The following is a 17,119-nucleotide window of genomic DNA, read 5'->3' on the forward strand; positions in this document are numbered from 1 at the left end:
CATGTGCAAATTCATCCCTCATTTGGAAAAAAGGGATATTTGTTTCTTCCTTACCTGAATCGTCAAGGCTTTCTCAGGTTCTCCATCGCTGGCTGTGGGGCTGTGGAGTGGAGCTGTGCTCATCTGAGGCCAACAACCTTTGTTTGTGACCCTGGGCCATCCTTTTCCCTTCCATTTTCTCAGTCTGTCTGTTCTCCATTTCCCCACGAGCTTCCCCTTCTCTCCAGTGGTTCTTCCCTGACTCTTCCCTGTCTTGCTCTGCATTTTGCAGCTCTCCTCTCTCGGGTTTGGCAGCTCTCCCTTTTCTAACTCAGGACAGTATTATGCTGAAACCCTCTGCATTTCAGACGTTCCCTCATGCGTTTCAGCTCCTCCAGGATTTTAATTGCCACCTTTTTCCCTTTGTGATACGCTGCTGCTCTTGATGTCTGAGAATACATTTACAGAGAAAGCTCCTTTGGTATTTAACGTGTGCTTTGTCAGGAAGGCTGTAATTTTGTTCACTTCCTTCCTTTTGCCTTAAAGTTGTTTGTGACAGGTCTTGAAACACTCACACCTTATGTCCTCCCAGAGTAAGGTCAGAAACTGTCATTTATTTCAGAGCTGGCTTTAAATAACCTGTTCTTAATATCATATCTGGGGGTCTGCTGGAGTTGAGGCTTGGGCTCTGCAGTAATTGTTGCATCTGCTTTCAGCTGGGGAAAAGTGGAGGGTTGCTATGAATATTAACAACTCATCCATCCTTTACACCTTCTGGGAACACACCAGTTCGGAAATTGTTTCCTCTTTTCATGGTTTTTGTGGTCTCCATTTCCTCTGCAAGCTCCTTTTTTTTAAATCAACTTTATTTCCCCCCCAGATTTATTCCTAATTGGAGGCTTTTATCTGTATTTATACCTGAACCTATTCTCAGCTAACATTGGCTCTATCAGGCCTTGCCTTCTTGTAGGGTTTTAGATGTCTCACTGCTGGCATTGTCTCAAAGCCCTTCTTTGTTTCTTTGTTTCCTATTTCTCCTTCCCTTGGCCTTTTCTCCCATGTACTCACCATCATTGATAGGAAAAGCCCAGGGAACTGCTGGGAGATGCAATTTCCTTGTGAGGTTTTCCTGGGAAAATAGCTTTGAAAGCAGAACCCTCAAGTCCAACATCCCTTTCGTGGAGTGGAGCAGAGTGGGAGGATGGTTTCACCCTGTTCCTTTCCTTAGGAACTTCACCTTTCTGACCCTGTCAGTTCTGGAAACCTTGGGGATTCTGAATTTTTTCGTTATCACAGGCAAAATTCAGACACCCTTGGCCTAGGTAGAAATGTAAATGGAGGGAAACAGAGCTTTGCTCAGAGAGGTGCTGTCAGTATTGAAATACACCCCCATTTGCTGGCAAGTGACAATTTTGAGCACTTCATCCACTAGTTATGAAATTACAGTGGAAAGACAAGGATCAAATGGAATCCCTGGAATAAAAAGGATCAGGGAATTTCAGAATCTGGTAGGAAAACAGCATCCTTCAGGTCAGGGAATGACCAGCCTGGCATTGCTGTGGCTGCTGATGCTGCCTCACCACAATTTCTCCATGGGAAGTTCTGTCCTGTGGGACTAAAGGGAAAAAAAATGGGGGAAAAGAACCCAAGAAAAAACCAACCAAGCAGAAAACCACCTGGCTCTTGTCCTCTGCAGAGGTCCAGCTGCCCATGCCAGCACAGGAGGAGGGGTGTGTGTGATGTCCTTGCTGCCGAGGGGAGCTGGGTGCTTGGGGATGGAGCCTGGAGGGGAGAGAGAGGTGGCTCAGCATTTTGGGGAGGGCCTGGGTTCTGTTCCCAGCCAGTTCCTGGCCCTGAACTCGGCTGTGAGCTGCTGCAGCAGTTGCTGAAGTCCTGCAGGGGCAGGAGACTCGGTTGGGAGGAGCATGGTGTGCTCAGCATCCCCCATCCACGGGGAGAGCTGAATCCTCTCCTACTGTTACTCCATTGACTGTAAATATCTCGGAGACATTTACATGGTATTTCTTTTTAAGTATATAATGTTTTCATTCAAAAGTATCACAATTCTTAAAAGACCTGTCAGAGGCTCTGACATGTAATTAATTTCTCTAAAGCTCTTTTTTTTGAAAGATACAACTGCCTATATAGAACACCTGCACTTATTCACAATTCTGCAGGAAAAAAAGCCACAGCTCCTTCTTCTTCGCTTTCTTCCCCCACTTCTCCATAAAAAGATTCTCCTTCACTTTGGATACTCCCTCTCCCTCTACCCTCGTGAGCTACAACACTCAGGATGTGGAAGCTGTGTGTAAATAGGAGCTGGCACATTGTGTTTTGTCTGGGTGCGAGTGACCTTTTGTTAATTCAGCTTGAAGCTGAAACACTCTTGCAACTTTAATTCCAGAGCAGCCACCACCAGCTCAGAATCTCGTCCACCTCACAGAATTCCCACGTGTGCAGCTGGGCTTTCAGTCAGGTTCCTGGGCTGGTTTTTTATTTTTACCTGGTAGATTTTTTTCCCCTCCTCTGCCTGGGAGGAGAGTATTGAGCTCTGTGGTGTAATGGTGGTGCCCAGGAAATATAAATGAGGTGATGTTTAACCAGCAGTGGTAAATCTCTGTATTTATAGAGATAGAGAGATACACAGATTTAAGTGGCCAAGCACTGGATTCTGTGGCAATCATGGCCAGCTCGTTTGCTTTATCCCCTGTAAGTGGCATCCAGGGCATCACTGTGACCATCCCTGATTCTGCTGGAAAATGCCACGAGCCAAATCACTGCTGCTTCTCAAGGAAGGGTCTGCAGGGAGTCCTCAGGGGGAGGAAACCTCTCCAGCAGGTCCCTTGGCACAGTTTCTCCTTGGGTTGGCATCTGTGGAGCTGGGGAGGCTGAAGGAGATGTCATCTCCCCACGGCACCTGTGCACTTTGTAAACATCCACTCAGAAAAACTGCACCAGTCTGGGGGGAAACGGGCATTTTCTGGCTGACAGAGAAGCAAAGCAATTTGTTGCTCTCTTTGTAGAGGGCAGCCATGCAGCAGATGCATTGTTTTGGTTGCATAAAAGGGTGGCATTTCCCCTTTTGTCTTTGTAAAATTAGTGTTAATAGGAACATGCTTAAATCCAAAAGTTTGGGTGGGTTTAAGTGAACATCAAGTCCATCATTTATGTGAATGGAGGTGGATGAGGGAACGTGTCCAGGATTTTTAGCTTTGCAATTCAGGTGTTTCCTTCTCTGTTCAAGGGTTCCTTCCGACCTTGATCATTCTGGGATTCTGTGATTCTAGGAATTTCTAGAACAAGAAATAATCTGGTTTTACTCCAAGGGACTGCTGAAGGGACATTCCACCAGGATCTTGCTCTGTGTTGGGAGCAGAGGGAGCTGGTGGGGCCTCACCTGGGACATCATTTTCCAGGCACGTTTGCCTCCATTCCAGTAACACCAACACCCATAAAACTTCTCGAGTGTCTCAGGAGGTTTTTTAAAAGAGAACAAAAACATCCTTTGGGTTTCTTGGCCCCCTGGGCTGAAGGACCTGCACGAAGGCAGCAGGAGGTTTGTGGCAGAGGGTCCATTGTGGTGCTGTGTTTGTGTTCTCCCAGATGTGTGCACGTGGGCTGGTCACTAACAGGTTTTGTACAGTCCCATTACCACTAGAAATGGGAAAATTGACAGGAATCATGAGGAATGGGGAATTTCCTCAGCTGTGATGCTGAGGGTTTTTAGAGGCACTTGCAATCTTTCACCTGACCTGAGTCATAGGGCTGAAAGGGATTTCTCCAGGTCACTGAGCCCTGTGTATTGCTACCACAGCTCTGCACCCTGTCCTTCTGTCCATTAATTTGTCCATCTTGTGCTTAAAACTAGTTGGATTCTTGTTCAGCTCCACTGCTTGCTTTCTGTGGCTTCTTCCCCTCTCCATCTCCTTGCTTAGCCAGTGACTTTCTGTGGTGCCAGCTGTGATCTTAGCAGGCCGATGCCCTGAAGTCCATGGTGCAATCAGCAAAAGCCCTTCTGAATTCTTCCCTGCGACTGATCGTGTCCTTGAAGCACAGCCAGCCCCGTTGTGCTCCCGTCCTCCTCCTCCAGAGACCTGGAGTTCATCCGACCCCTCGTCTTTGCCCGTCGCCTTCCCCCCGCCATCCTCTTCCTCCATCCACTCTGGCTCCAGTCAAGTTCATAAACTTCAAGCTGGTGCCTGATTTTCCTCCTGCCAGCTCTTCATAATAGCGTGACCCCAGCCGTGCCTCTCCTCAATGGCCTGGCACCACTGAAATCTATATTCTCTCCTTTTTATACTTCAGTCTGCAGATGTGTTCTGTGCTCTCCTGCTACCCAGTGTATTCTCTGCCCACTGCCTTTATCCCCCAGACCTCTCCTGGTTTAGTTTTTCTTCTCTGGGACACTCCTCCTCTTCGTTATCCCCAGCCTTCTGTTTCTTCCTGTTCTGCCCCGTTGTCAGCTTTTCTTTCCCAGTTGCTGCTGTTTCTCCCTGTCCCTTTTGGGGTCTCACCTTTCCTGGTCACACTGGTCCCAAAGGTCCCAGTGTTCAGCAGCTCTCAGCAAACCTGGATTGTCTGTCCCATTTGTACTTCACCTCTGTCTGGCCCTACAGGAGGATGCCCCATCTGGACCCTCCTCAGTTCCTTGCAGCTGGTTTCTGGAGCTCAGCTCTGCTCTCTGGGTCACTGCAGTCAAGGAAAAGAGTTGTGCCCAAGCACATCCCCTTTGTTGTTGCATTTCATTGTCTTCATTGTCTCCTCCAGCCTTTAGATCTCATCCACCGGCAGCATCCCTTGTGTGCTTCCCTCCCCCTTGTGCACACACATCCCAAAAAATCGTAATACTACGAGATTAAGGGTCTATAAACTCTCCCTTTGTGCCTGTTTGCTTGGCTGCCTGCATGCCTGTTGCTTGCCCCCCTGTCTGTTCCCTGCTCTCTCCATGAAGGTTGGCCCTTGAGTATCCATCAGACTCAAGGAAAGACAGACTCCTTCCTCATGGACCTGTTTGCAAACCAGTCAAACCACTGACATGAGCAGGCAGACACATGGAGCCCACGGGTGGGATCCTGCTCCTTCCTCCCCCGTTGGAAATCCCAGCAGGACTTGGCTGGCACCATCCTATCCTTTGAGATGCTTGGGCTCTTCCTTGGGAAGCTCGTTGTTGTTTCCTCCCTGGAGATGTTTCGTGTGCTGGAAGTGACAAATTTACAGTATTGGGGAATTGCTGTTCCTGCTTTTGTCTGGTGTTTTACTCATTGCAGGCCATTACTGGAACACGGTGTGATGATGTTCTGGGGTGAAAACAGGCCACCTGTGGCATTTTACACCAAATCCCTGTCCACCAGGACATCCAAGGAAATTTGGGTCAGCAAAGATGCTGCTGGTGCTCCTGAGCTCAGAGCTGCAGGTCTCAGCTCATCACACCCATAAACAGAGACTTGGCTTGCAGGATGAACCTTCCCACAGAACCCTGGACCAGCTCTTACCCCTCACCCTGCAGCCTGGGGGTTAAACATTGAACAGGGAGGAAAATTTCCATAGTGTCCCTGTTTGGGTTATGTACTTGGATACCTTGAAATGCTGCCATGATTCTCCTGTGAATATAAAACTAATGAAATACTTAAAGGATGATCATACTCCAAGTCCTTTCAAGGACTGAGGCTGTTCTCCTGGCAGGGCCTTTCCCCTTTTAATTGCATGGCTCCAGGGAGATTTTGGAGCCCTTTCCAGGGCCTAAAGGGGCTCCAAATAAGCTGGAGAGGGACTTTGGAAAGAGGTCTGGAGTGGCAGGACAAGGGGCACTGGCTTCCCACTGCCAGAGGGCAGGGATGGATGCGATATTGGGAAGGAATTGTTCCCTGGGAGGGTGGGCAGGCCCTGGCACAGGGTGCCCAGAGCAGCTGGGGCTGCCCCTGGATCCCTGGCAGTGCCCAAGGCCAGGCTGGACATTGGGGCTTGGAGCAGCCTGGGACAGTGGGAGGTGTCCCTGCCTGTGGCAAGAGGTGGAATGAGATGAGCTTTAAGGTCCTTCCTACCCAAACCATTCTGTGACACCTCAGCCCCTCCCCAGCAGCCCAGTGTGTGGAGCCAGTGGTGCCTCTCTGGTCTCCTGAGACCCCTCTGGTTCTCCCGAGGCTGCAGATATTTTATTAATATTTTCATTAATGGATATTCTAAAAACTTAATTTATTAATATTTCTATTAATTAAGGCACATGTAACAGGCAGGAGATATTATCAAGGAGGCACAAAGCTGCAGCCTGTCACTGGCAGACACAGAGCAGCTTCTACACTCAGACATTAATCTCCTTCATGGAAAAATAAGTCTGATCTCTGCTCTGGCTTTTGGAGTCTCTCCTGCTCCAACATGTCAGTGATGAAAGGCCACGGAGGGAGCTCAGGGTGTGGGGAGGGTGCTGGCAGGAGAGGGGTCTTACCACAGCAAACCAGCTGGCGTTGGAGAGCTTTGAGATGGGGATTTGCATCAGAGAAAAACTCGTGGGGTTAGTTAAATATTCCTCTAAATATGCAAAGGAATGGAGTTACTGATGCTTGTTATTCTTATCTTCCTCTCGGTGTCACAACATCTTTAAGTTGGGTGAAGGTTTCACTTACTAAGGCGGTTGTAAAGATTTCACATTAATTAAGAGGACTCCACTGCAAATCTGAATATGAATGAAGTTTGGCTGCTGAACCCCAGGGCAGTGAGTACTGTGGGAACAACAGACACTTGACAAATGTTGATGTGAAAAATAAAAAGCCAAACAAAAAGCCCCCAAACCCAGAAAAACACCTAAACCAATGCTGCAATCCAGTACCTGTTCTGTGAGAGAGAAAAAATTGAGTTCGAGTTGCCAGAAGGGCATAAAATAGATTTTGACTTGAATTTGCAGTCAAAGAAGTGAAATTCTGTCAATCAGGAGCACTGATGAGGGTTCTCCAGTGCCAGCCATGCCCAGGTTTCAGCCACATCACTCCGTTGCTCCTACTCCCTCTCCGTAGGCCCCTGGTGGCTTTGAAGGGTGGGGGGACCTCAGTGGAGGGAGGGAGAAGATCTGGGCTGGATCCTGGTCTCGAGTTCGTTGCTCTGGTGAGGCCTCACCAAGCCCAGTCAGCCTGGACCACTCATCGTTCACTGGAGGTGAAGCTTCACCCGGTGGGGACAGAGTGGGCAGTCGTAGGGCTCTGGGGAATGAGGCTTCCCAGGATGGAGCTCTTGTGGTGAACAGTGGGCCTAGAGATACTTTTCCACAAAAACCTGCTTTTTTGGGAAGTTTTTCATACCTGCCACTGCTTGGAAGGGCAGTAGCTGATAGTGAGGGTGAGCAGCTGTCACTCCAGTATCCCTGCTTTTTTCCAGCTCCATCATAGAGTTGCTGTTGATGAACTGGGATGAATCCTCTCCTTCATCTCTCCACTGATCCATCTGGAGATGGGTGGGCTTTCCTGGCTGGACATGAGTAACCTGCCTTTGCATGGCAATTTTGGGAGATGTGGAGGGTCCTGCAGAGGTGCTGAGCACCTCTCCACCTGCCAGAGCAGGACTTTGGGGAAGGAAATGCTGATACACAACATTTTCACCTTGCTGAAAATACATGGGACTTGGCTTTTGGAGTGGAAAAGTGACAAGCCGAGAGCCTAAATAAATTGGATTTGTCCTCTTAAGGAGGGTGCAGGCAGCGTGTGAGGCGGTGCGGGGGTGTTTTATTGTTGTTATTTTTTATTCACGGTTCCTTGAGCTGATCCTGGGGATTGCACTGACTGTGGTTGTGTTTCTGGAAATGTGCAGGTTGGCCAGATGCAGTGGGGCATGGAGTGAGCAGAAAGAGGTTAAATTGATGGATGACCAACAAGAGCAGGATTGTGCCTCAGAAGACCAAGAAACTATCCTGATTAATGGGGTGAAAGAAAATGGTAAGGAACTTAATTATGGTACATGAGGGAGCAGCGACAACTTGGAAGCCAACTTATTTTCCTAATTCCTTTTGTGCATTTAATACTAGCAGTTTGTGGGTATCTCTGCAGTGTGGAGCAGGGGAGTAAATGGGTGTTTTCTGCACAGGAATCACTCCAGCCATAAATCTACACCTTTTAAGGCCTTAACAAGAACTTCTTTTGCCTGTGCGTGGGCATGGCTGGGAATGTTTATGTGCACGTGCAGTTCGAATTAGAGATTTTAGATTGGTTTCTTGGGGAAAAAAAAGTCATCCAGGACTTTGTAGCCCCCTCTGTCTGATGGGAATCTTTCCCTCTCTCAGCATTATGATCCCATTAGCCAATGTTAGCAAAATTTGGCTGAAGGATACTTAGTCCCTACAAACTGGGAGAAAATGAGAAATTGGGTAGGAGAGAGAAATCAGGATTGGTGGCAAGGGAAGGTTGGATTTGTGAGCTTGTTCTTGCCTGTGTCCCATCACCCAGCACATGGGATTCCCTGTCCTGTAATCCCTTTTCTGTGCAGACAGGTCGTGCTCCTGGGGGCCACCAGGTCATTCCAGCTGCCACCAATGTGGGTGGGGAAGGATCAGCCCCTTCCAGCAGCCTCCCAAAATGCCCAACTTTGTCTGTATCTGTTTCATCGATTCCATACTTGCTTTCAGAATAACTAATTAGGAGTAACAGTGCTCAGCTGTCTGGAACCCTGATTGAAATAAATAAGCCTCTGAGCCTTTTCTGAGGTCATTTGGACTGTAGTCTCTGGCCACAGTAAATGCAGAGGGAGGCAGAGCCTGATGCTTTCATTCTTCAATGTGTTTTATGTTTCATTTCATGGCTTTTTACAGTTTGTATTGGCCCATAAATCTTCAGACAGATAGATATATTTTATTTATATATAAATTTGATCCTGTTAGATACCAAGGACTTGGTCCTCTGACGCATTCAGATCTAAACAAGGTGGTAGAGACAAATGTTCTTGTTCTTTACCAAAACCTTGGAGCAACTCCAGCCACGTGGGTGCCCATGAGGACCCCGCAGCTCGTGCTGGTGGCAGGTGAGGCACACGCTCACACTCGCTCCTGGGATGTAATTTGGGAGGTATCTGTCCTGTCAGCACATCTCCTTCCTGACTCCAGGGTGAAGCTGCAGCTGCTGGAGCTGCAAGGGGATTTTGTAGCCATGGTCCCCTTGTCTGCTCCAGTGGACAGCAGCATCAGTGCTGTCATCCTGATCAGTAAGGAGGAGGATCTTTAGAACCTCTTACCACTTCCATGGAATTCAATTAAACAGGGCCTAAAAAGTGCTTTAATTAGATAAAACATTATAGAGTGGTTTATGGTAGAAAAGACCCTAAAGCCCATCCAGTTCCCTCCTCTGCCATGGGCAGGGACACCTTCCATTATCCCAGGTTGCTCCAAGCTCCATCCAACCTTGGACACTTCCAGGGATCCAGGGGCAGCCACAGCTTCTCTGGGCACCCTGTGCCAGGGCCTGCCCACCCTCAGAGCCAAGAATTCCTTCCCCATACCCCATCTCAGCCTCCCCTCTGTCAGTTTAAACTTTCAGTTTGAACACTGGTGTGTGGGAGTTGCTGCTGAATCCAAGGCCAGGAGGCAGCACAAAGCTCTGGAGCTGCCACCTCCCCTTGCCCATGTGCTGTTGGGTGGATGCTGAGTGAAACTGGGAAAAGCGGTTTTGCTTCTCCAGCATTTTCTGTGTGAACTGTATTCCCTTGGAGCATCAGTTGAACACAGGCCTGATTTTAGGCTGATACAGAGCCCCAGAAAATCAGGTTTTGGCATTTGTATTTCACAAGAGTTAAGTTCACTCACACAAGTACAAACCTAAAGAAACGCCCAGAGACAGTTTGTTTTATATAATAGCAGCTTTGCCTATTGAATGGAGCTTTTGAGATTGAATTTCAGCTTTCTGCCTCCCCCTTCTTTGAGTCTTACAGCATTCACACACATTCTTCTTTTATCCTCAAATTTTCCATGCTTCCTGTCAGCTCCAAGCTGATTTTTATTTTATTTTACTTCTGAAGTGGAACTGCACTGGTTAATTTGTTTTGGTGCTTAAGGAAAAAGATACCACCTCTGCATTTCTGATCTGAAGACTGGTGGGAGGGACTCAAAAATCAGCTTTTTTATTTATTTCCTTTTTTTAACCCTTTTCAAGCAAGCCAGTCTGGTCTTTTCCGAGTCATGCACGTTGAAGATGCTGACAGGCATTGCTCTGCACTTCAGGTTGGAGTGAGGGAGTCTTTGGGAAAAGGTTTGGAATCCTGGGAGCGCTGCGAGGCTCCAACTGCAGTTTGTGCTTTGTTCAGACTTCACTGATGGCTCCATCCCTGAGGCCCTTGTAGCACAAAGCTGATGGGAGTGTTTGGGATGAAATTAGGGGGGTTTTGACCTCCTGCTTGGCACAGGCAGGCATCCCCCTCCTTCCACAGCATCCTGTTCCTTTCCATCCTGCTCACCTGCCTGGTGGCAGCCCTGGGGGGTTTTCCAGCGTGCCAGTGGTACCTGTGCCAGCACAAACCTCCCCTTCCCAGGCTGCCAAGGATGCAGGACACTCACTTTCCTCTATCAGTTCGGAGTAAGGGCACTCGTGGAGGGTTGCAGCAGCCAAATAAATCCCTTTGCATGCCCCATTTAATGCCACAGCCTGGTGTTCCAGTTGTGTTTTAGAGCACTTGTCCCTTCTTGGAAAGCTTTGGCTCTCGCCCCTCTGCCTTCAGTGGAGCCACCAAAAAAGAAAGACCTGAGCCATGACAAAAGCACCGGGCTCCGAATTGGCAGAGCTCTCTGGCTGGGATGAATGCACTCATTGGAATATATTTTTTTTTAATACAGAGATATCAGAGCGTGTTCATGGATGAAAAGACATCGTATTTAAATTTCAAGGGTCATATCGTCCGTTGAGCCAGGAGTCAGATAAAAGTACATTCATAACTTTATTCTGCCATAAAAGAAGCGCAACGAGGTAAAACTAAAAAAATCCTTAGGTTAAAAAATCCTTACATGACTAAAAAGGCATTTTTAGCGATTAGGGAAGAATGGCAAACCCCACAATAATTCTAACAATAATTGCTTTAAACTCTGTGTTATCTTCTGCCTTCCCTTGGCGTGGACAGTGACAAAAAGACCGCTGGGTTTTTAAAATCAGCCATCACTTCCTGACTCCGGAGCAGTAAAGCAGCTCAGGTGTGTGCAAGCTCAGACCCCGCAGGGGGGGGTGCTTTGTTTCTTTAAGAATCTTATTTTTCCGTTAATTTTTTCAATGTTAATGAGAACATTTTTATTAGGCTTGTTTTGTTTTTTTAATAACATTGTGAGGTTTGAGAGGCAGTTTCCAGGTAACCGTATGGATATGAGGAGGGAAGAGCGGATGGGTTGTGTGTTTTAAACGTACTCTCGTACCTCTTCCAGCTGGCTGCAGGGAGCAGCATGTTTACCTCTGCCTTCCACACACATCACCACGTTAATATGATCCAGGAGGGAAGGATTGCTGGGAAGGGCTTCCCAAAGGAGCAGTTGGGAAAAGTCACCACCAAGCCCTGGGAGAAGGGGAGCGGGGTGGCGAGCCTGAGGAGACCTACAAGGGTGGTAACCCCCATCTCTTTTTGTTCCTTTCCTCGCTCCCTTTCCCTGTTCCCCGCAGAGTCACACGCCCTGGACGGCGATGAGAGGCCCTGCAGCGCCGCCGAGGCCGCGGTGCCGTTCCCAGCGCTGAGCGCGGCTCCCAAGGAGAGCCCCGCGTGCCACCGCGCCGCGACGGCCAAGAAGCCCTGCCTGCTGAGCCCCCCATCGCCGCTGCGCCTCACGGATGTCCCCGAGCACGCCTCGGACGACTCCTCCGCCCACGCCATCTCCCTCACGTCCTGCGTGACCAAGGGCATGAGCTCCTGGTCGCTGCCAGGCGACTGCGAGAAGGCTCCTTTCACCATGATGGAGCCCGGGGGGATGTCGGCGCTGACGGGAGACTGCCTGATGCAGCCGAGCCGGACCTGTCTGGGCTGCTTTATTGAATCCAAGGACGGCATTGATGCGGAGCCGGGAATAAGCTTGAAAGTGGGGGATATAAATAGGGATTATGATACCTGTTCGGTCTCTGATATAGGGATTCACTGCATGAGCACAGGAGAAACCATGAGATATGGGGATCAACTGCTTTCAGACCAGCTTTTAAGCTTCCCTATGCATAAATCGAGGGCAGCGGACAAAAGAGATGCAGAAAAATCTGACAGTGATTCAGAGGACCCCACTCAGAAAAATTATTACGAGGGATTACTATTAGACAAGTGCAATGGTGAGGAACCTTTACTAACAAATCCCAACCAGGAATGGGGCTATTTTGAATCTTTCATTAGTGAAAGTAAAATTGAGCTGCTTGACCTCTGCTCCAAAAATGAGCTTTCTGTAAATCTGTTTTCTGAGGAAGACGTGGATAATTACATGTTCGATGATGACGATTCCACCTTGGGAAGTGATGTCTGCTCCCTAAAGATTAGATACGAATCTTTCCAGGACAATGTGCGGGAGAAGACCACCACCCTACAAGAGGACGCCCAGTTCAACTTCTTCCCCAGTGTGTTCAGCAACTGCACCAAAAGGGACAGCAGGAGCACCCTGAAAAGGGGGCCCAGCGGTGCCACCGACCCTTCTCAGTTCAAATCCGAGGAAGGCATCATCTGGGGGGAGGAGGAGGAGGACGGCGAGGAAGAGGACGGCGAGGAGGAGGAGAAAGCTGCCTTAAATAAATCTTGCAACAGCACAGAGATGGTGCAGTACGTGGGCTCCAAGAGGAGCCACTTCTTGGACTCAGTGAATTCCACGGAGGACTCCGGGGAGTTCAGCGACGACAGCACTTGCACGGAGTCCTCCTACGACGTGCTGCGGGATATCAAGGACTGCAGCCGGTACCTGGCCCGGGACCACTCCGGCTCCTTCATCCAGCAGAACTACGGGTTGCGGGCGAAGAGGAAAGTGCGATACAGCGACGACTACCTGTACGATGTGGACTCCATCGAGAACGAGAAGATCCTGGACAAGAAGGAGTGGCTCCCGGACGGGCCCAAGGAGGAGGACGACGACGAGTGGTGCCCCAAGAAACGGCGAAAAGTCTCTCGCAAGGAGCCCCCCGTGATCATCAAGTACATCATCATTAACAGGTTTAAAGGGGAGAAGCATATGCTGGTGAAGCTCAGCAAAGTGGATGCCAACGAGACAACTGTTACTCTGAACGAGGAGCTGCTCAGCAAATACAAGAAGCTGGCCCCACTGAAGGGCTTCTGGCAGGAGAGGCAGCAGAGCCGGCTGGATTTGCTCAGATCGTCTCTCTACCACAAGCAGAATTTCTATCTTAACGGCTCAGATGCTTCGTTCCTCCCTCACCCACGGAAGCGAAAATGCAAGCTAGCAAACAGGCACCGGATTCAAAGAATTAAAGCCATCGAGCAATCAGTGAACAAGCTGGGCTCTTGCTCCTCTGATCACAAGCAGCCTTGCAGCAGTAAGGAGGACGTGGGCCTGAAAGGGCTGCCGGCGTTAGCCATCGCCACCCCCAGCTGTGCCAACGGATTACACGTCCACGACATCGCGGGCATCGCCGTGAAATGCAAACCGCAGGAGCGGGAGCACAAGGGGACGGAGCGGAAAGTGCTCCGCAGAATCAAATTCAAAAGTGAAGCCAGGTTGAAGTGCAAGAAGATCAAAGCTGCCACCAGTACGGCAGAGGACTCCCCAGCACTGGAAAACCAGGACTCTGCAGCGCGTCTGAAGGACGAAAACAGTCCCTGTGCTTCAGACAGCTCCCATCTCCCAGAGTGCCACGAGGATAAGGTTGCTAAAAATTCTCCTTTCCTACCATCCACCTCCTCTTCAGACAAGCCTCTGCCATCTGCTAATATCACCACCAATGTACCCCTGATCCCCGGAGGGTATCTGCAGACGTTGTTAGATGCTTCGGATCTGTCGAGCAACACCGGTATCCCGTACTTCGCCCAGCACCCCTCCGAGCAGCAGCAGCACCCGCTCCCCAGCATCGTCCCGCCGGAGAAGCCCTTCCCGTCCCTGCAGCCGGCGCAGAGCTGCGTGCTCTCCCCGCCCTCCGAGTCGGAGCTGCAGCAGTCGCCCGGCCACTTGGAGATGGAGCAGGGCGGCTTCAGCAGCATGTGGCCGGCCAGCAAGGGCAGCGAGCGCCAGGACTTCCCCGGGGACATGCCGGAGGCGGCCGGAATGCCGAGCGAGTTTGCCCCGGGCACGGACGGCCTCCCCGCCTCTGGATACACTCAAGTCAATCTGAATAGCGGCAAATTGCTATACCAAAAAAATTACATGCCGGATAGCCAACAAGTGCAGTCTGATGATTCTTATCAGTCATGTCATTTCAATAATGGAGAGGGGCGCTTTCATTTCCAACGAGGTACACTCAGTACGGATGATGGCAGGCTCATTAGTTTTGATTCAGTGGGTTCATTGTCAGTTAGTTCTAGCAATTACAGTTCTTTAAGTTTAAAGTCTTGTGAAAAGGACGGCGAGGATGATATTAATGATGATTTCTTGGCCCACTGCAGTCCCAAGCTAGTGATCCAGCAGAGCATAGATGAAATCACCCCTTTGAAGGAGTCCACGGACCTTTTAGACATTTCCAACTTCACGCCTGATAGGTTCCGCCAGTCGTCGCTTTCGGAGATGTCCCCTCCAGACACTCCCAACCTGTCCCCGCAGATAGCTGGCTCTGATGCCAAGCCTCTGGGCACCCTGAAGGGCTTTCAGGAGAGCCCCCAGGCCACCCTCAACAGCTCCGAGAAGGTCAAGTGGAACTGTGGGGTCCTGCAGACCGAGGATCAGGCAGATAATGGGTTTGCTTTAAATAATCACCAGTTCCAGTTCCATATGTTCAACGATGAAGATTCTGTCAGCCTTCTCGAAAAGAGTCCATGCTTGTCAACATTTAATGAGCCATCTGGTCAAATTAGCACCAATAGCAAAGTGTCAAAATCGAAGAGGAAAAGTTCATCCAGCAAGAATGTGGGTACAAACCAAAGCTCTTCCCAGAAAGCCACCCGGAAAAAATCGCCCAAAACCAACAAAGGAACTGATAAGCCACAAGGGAAAAACTCCAGGCAGGCACCCAAATCCACTAGGAAAGGGAAAAACGCAGCGGGAGTCAACGGCGAGAAGGCTCCGGCTGTTGGTGGCAGGGCGGTCACTCAGCTGGGCACCGTGGCCACGGCCACCAAGGGTGTGACCGAGGGCACTCAGCACTGCGGCCCGGCCGGGGTGAAGCTGGGCAAGCACAACGGGCTCTCCGGAGAGTGGGCGCTGGGAAAAGAGGGGGGCACGGGCTGGTCGGAAGCCAGCCTGGGCAACGCCACCAGCCTCCTGGACGACGACCAGAGGGAGTTCGAGGAGCCTTCCAACATCCTGTCCAACATCGCGTCGGGAATGGCCGATGTCCAGAGGTTTATGATGGCCTCCATCGAGCCCCTGTGGGGGCCCGTCGGCCACAACAGCGTTCCCGACATATTCCGGTCACCGGAGTCCAACAGCCTGAAACTGAAAACTCTTAAAATTTTGGCAGGGACGTCCCAAGAGTCGAAGAAGAAGGCGAACGGTGGCTCGCCGGGGGCGGCGAAGAACCACAAGTCAAACAACAAGGGCTCAAGCAAAAACAGCAAAGCCGTGACCTGCGACCCCGGTCGCCCCAACTGCTCCACCGGCTTCACCACGGACATTCATGCTCCCTTTTTTGATAAAAACTATAGTAACCTGAGCACTTTAGGCAATAATGGACCTACCCATAAAAAACTCTACCGTCATAAATCCAGTTCGAAATCACTGAGGGATGAGAACTGTAAAATCAAGCGGACGGACCGTGAACAGCCCCACAAGGACCCACCCGTGACAGCTGCTTTTGAGAAACTGAGGTAATGCTGCACCAAACTGGCTGGAATGCCCCTAACCTCCCTCCCACCTGCTAGGCCCGCTGTTCCTCAGTTTTTCCTTCCTGAAAGCAAAAGTTTGCATGAAAAAAAAAAAAAAAAAAAAAAAAAAAAGACATTCCCCTTTTACAGTTTTGGTTGGTTTTGGTTTTGGGGTTGGTTTCTTTTTTTGTTTGTTTGGTTTTTTTAATTATTATTTTTAAATGCATGAAAATACTTATGACTTGCAAGCTACCTAAAAGAATGACCAATTTTCTGGCTTGGCTGGGGTTAAAAAAACTAACAAGGCTACTCTTTTCTGCTGTTTGGCTTCTTCAGTTTTTAATTACTTATTTATTGGGGGAAAAACAAAAACAAAAACTAAAAAAAAACAAAACAAACCATGATTACACGCTCTTTTTAATGATTTTGACAAGGAAAGACTTTTTTTTTTTTTTTGGAACATTTTGTAAAAAATAAACCACAAAAAAAAAAAAAAGAGGTTCTGCATCCAAAAGCCAAGATCTCGAAACTTATTTACTTTGCAAATGAGAACTCGTTCCTAATTGAGCTTCACGTGGCAATTTTTGAGTGCTTTCTGGCCCCCTCTGCTGTTGTGTCTCCTAACCTGCATCATCTAAAGCTGCATCTTCTCTACCCGCCCGCCTTTAGCACGTTCGCTCCGTCGTGGTGACTCCAGACGAGCTAACTAAGATGGCATCAAATGTTTGATTTTTTCCTGCAGGGAATCAGACTCCATTCTTCTTAAAGCAGAAACAGCATTTTTGGGTTTTCCTGTATTTGAAGAAGAGACTCCCTTTTCTAGAAAGACGGTTGATGTTTGGTTCTTTTCTTACCATTTTTTTTTCGGTTGTTTTTTCTTTTTTTTTCCCCATCGGTTCCTTTTCGAAATCTGCCTTGTGGTCTGTTGAAATGTAAGTGCTGAAATGAAGAGTTTGAAATTGTGGGAATTTTATTATTTGAAAGCAAACCTAATCTGGTATTCTCTGTGAAAGACTGTTTTAAAAGTCATACTGTTGTACAGTAGTTTATGCACTATTACCCACAACAACAAAAAATTGTGCCAAACTATGAACAAGTGACTGTATTGTATATATTTTTACTTCTCTATCAACATTGGGTTGTGAGTGTTTTCTGCAGCTATGCCTTTTGGTTTTACTAGAAACATTCCAGTTGTTAAGTACTAACCACCCCCCTTCGAAAGCACCTGTAACTCACGATGAAAACGATATTGTTCACTGATACAACT

At 48.9% G+C, this 17,119-nt stretch overlaps 1 protein-coding gene across 4 annotated transcripts in view; it reads left to right on the forward strand.

Moving 5' to 3' along the window:
• Positions 1 to 15,937, forward strand: part of NEXMIF (neurite extension and migration factor) — a 156,819-nt gene extending 140,882 nt beyond the window's left edge. For all 4 annotated transcript variants that reach the window (XM_048319181.1, XM_048319178.1, XM_048319179.1 and 1 more), the window contains 2 exons: positions 7,774 to 7,898; positions 11,586 to 15,937. In XM_048319181.1, coding sequence (XP_048175138.1) covers positions 7,823 to 7,898; positions 11,586 to 15,859 — 4,350 coding nt within the window. In that variant the 5' untranslated portion in view covers positions 7,774 to 7,822 and the 3' untranslated portion in view covers positions 15,860 to 15,937. The remainder of the gene's footprint in view (positions 1 to 7,773; positions 7,899 to 11,585) is intronic.
• The last annotated feature ends 1,182 nt before the right edge of the window (positions 15,938 to 17,119 follow it).

Source organism: Corvus hawaiiensis, chromosome 14 (genome assembly GCF_020740725.1).
Source record: "Corvus hawaiiensis isolate bCorHaw1 chromosome 14, bCorHaw1.pri.cur, whole genome shotgun sequence".
NCBI classification, from domain to species: Eukaryota; Metazoa; Chordata; class Aves; order Passeriformes; family Corvidae; genus Corvus; species Corvus hawaiiensis.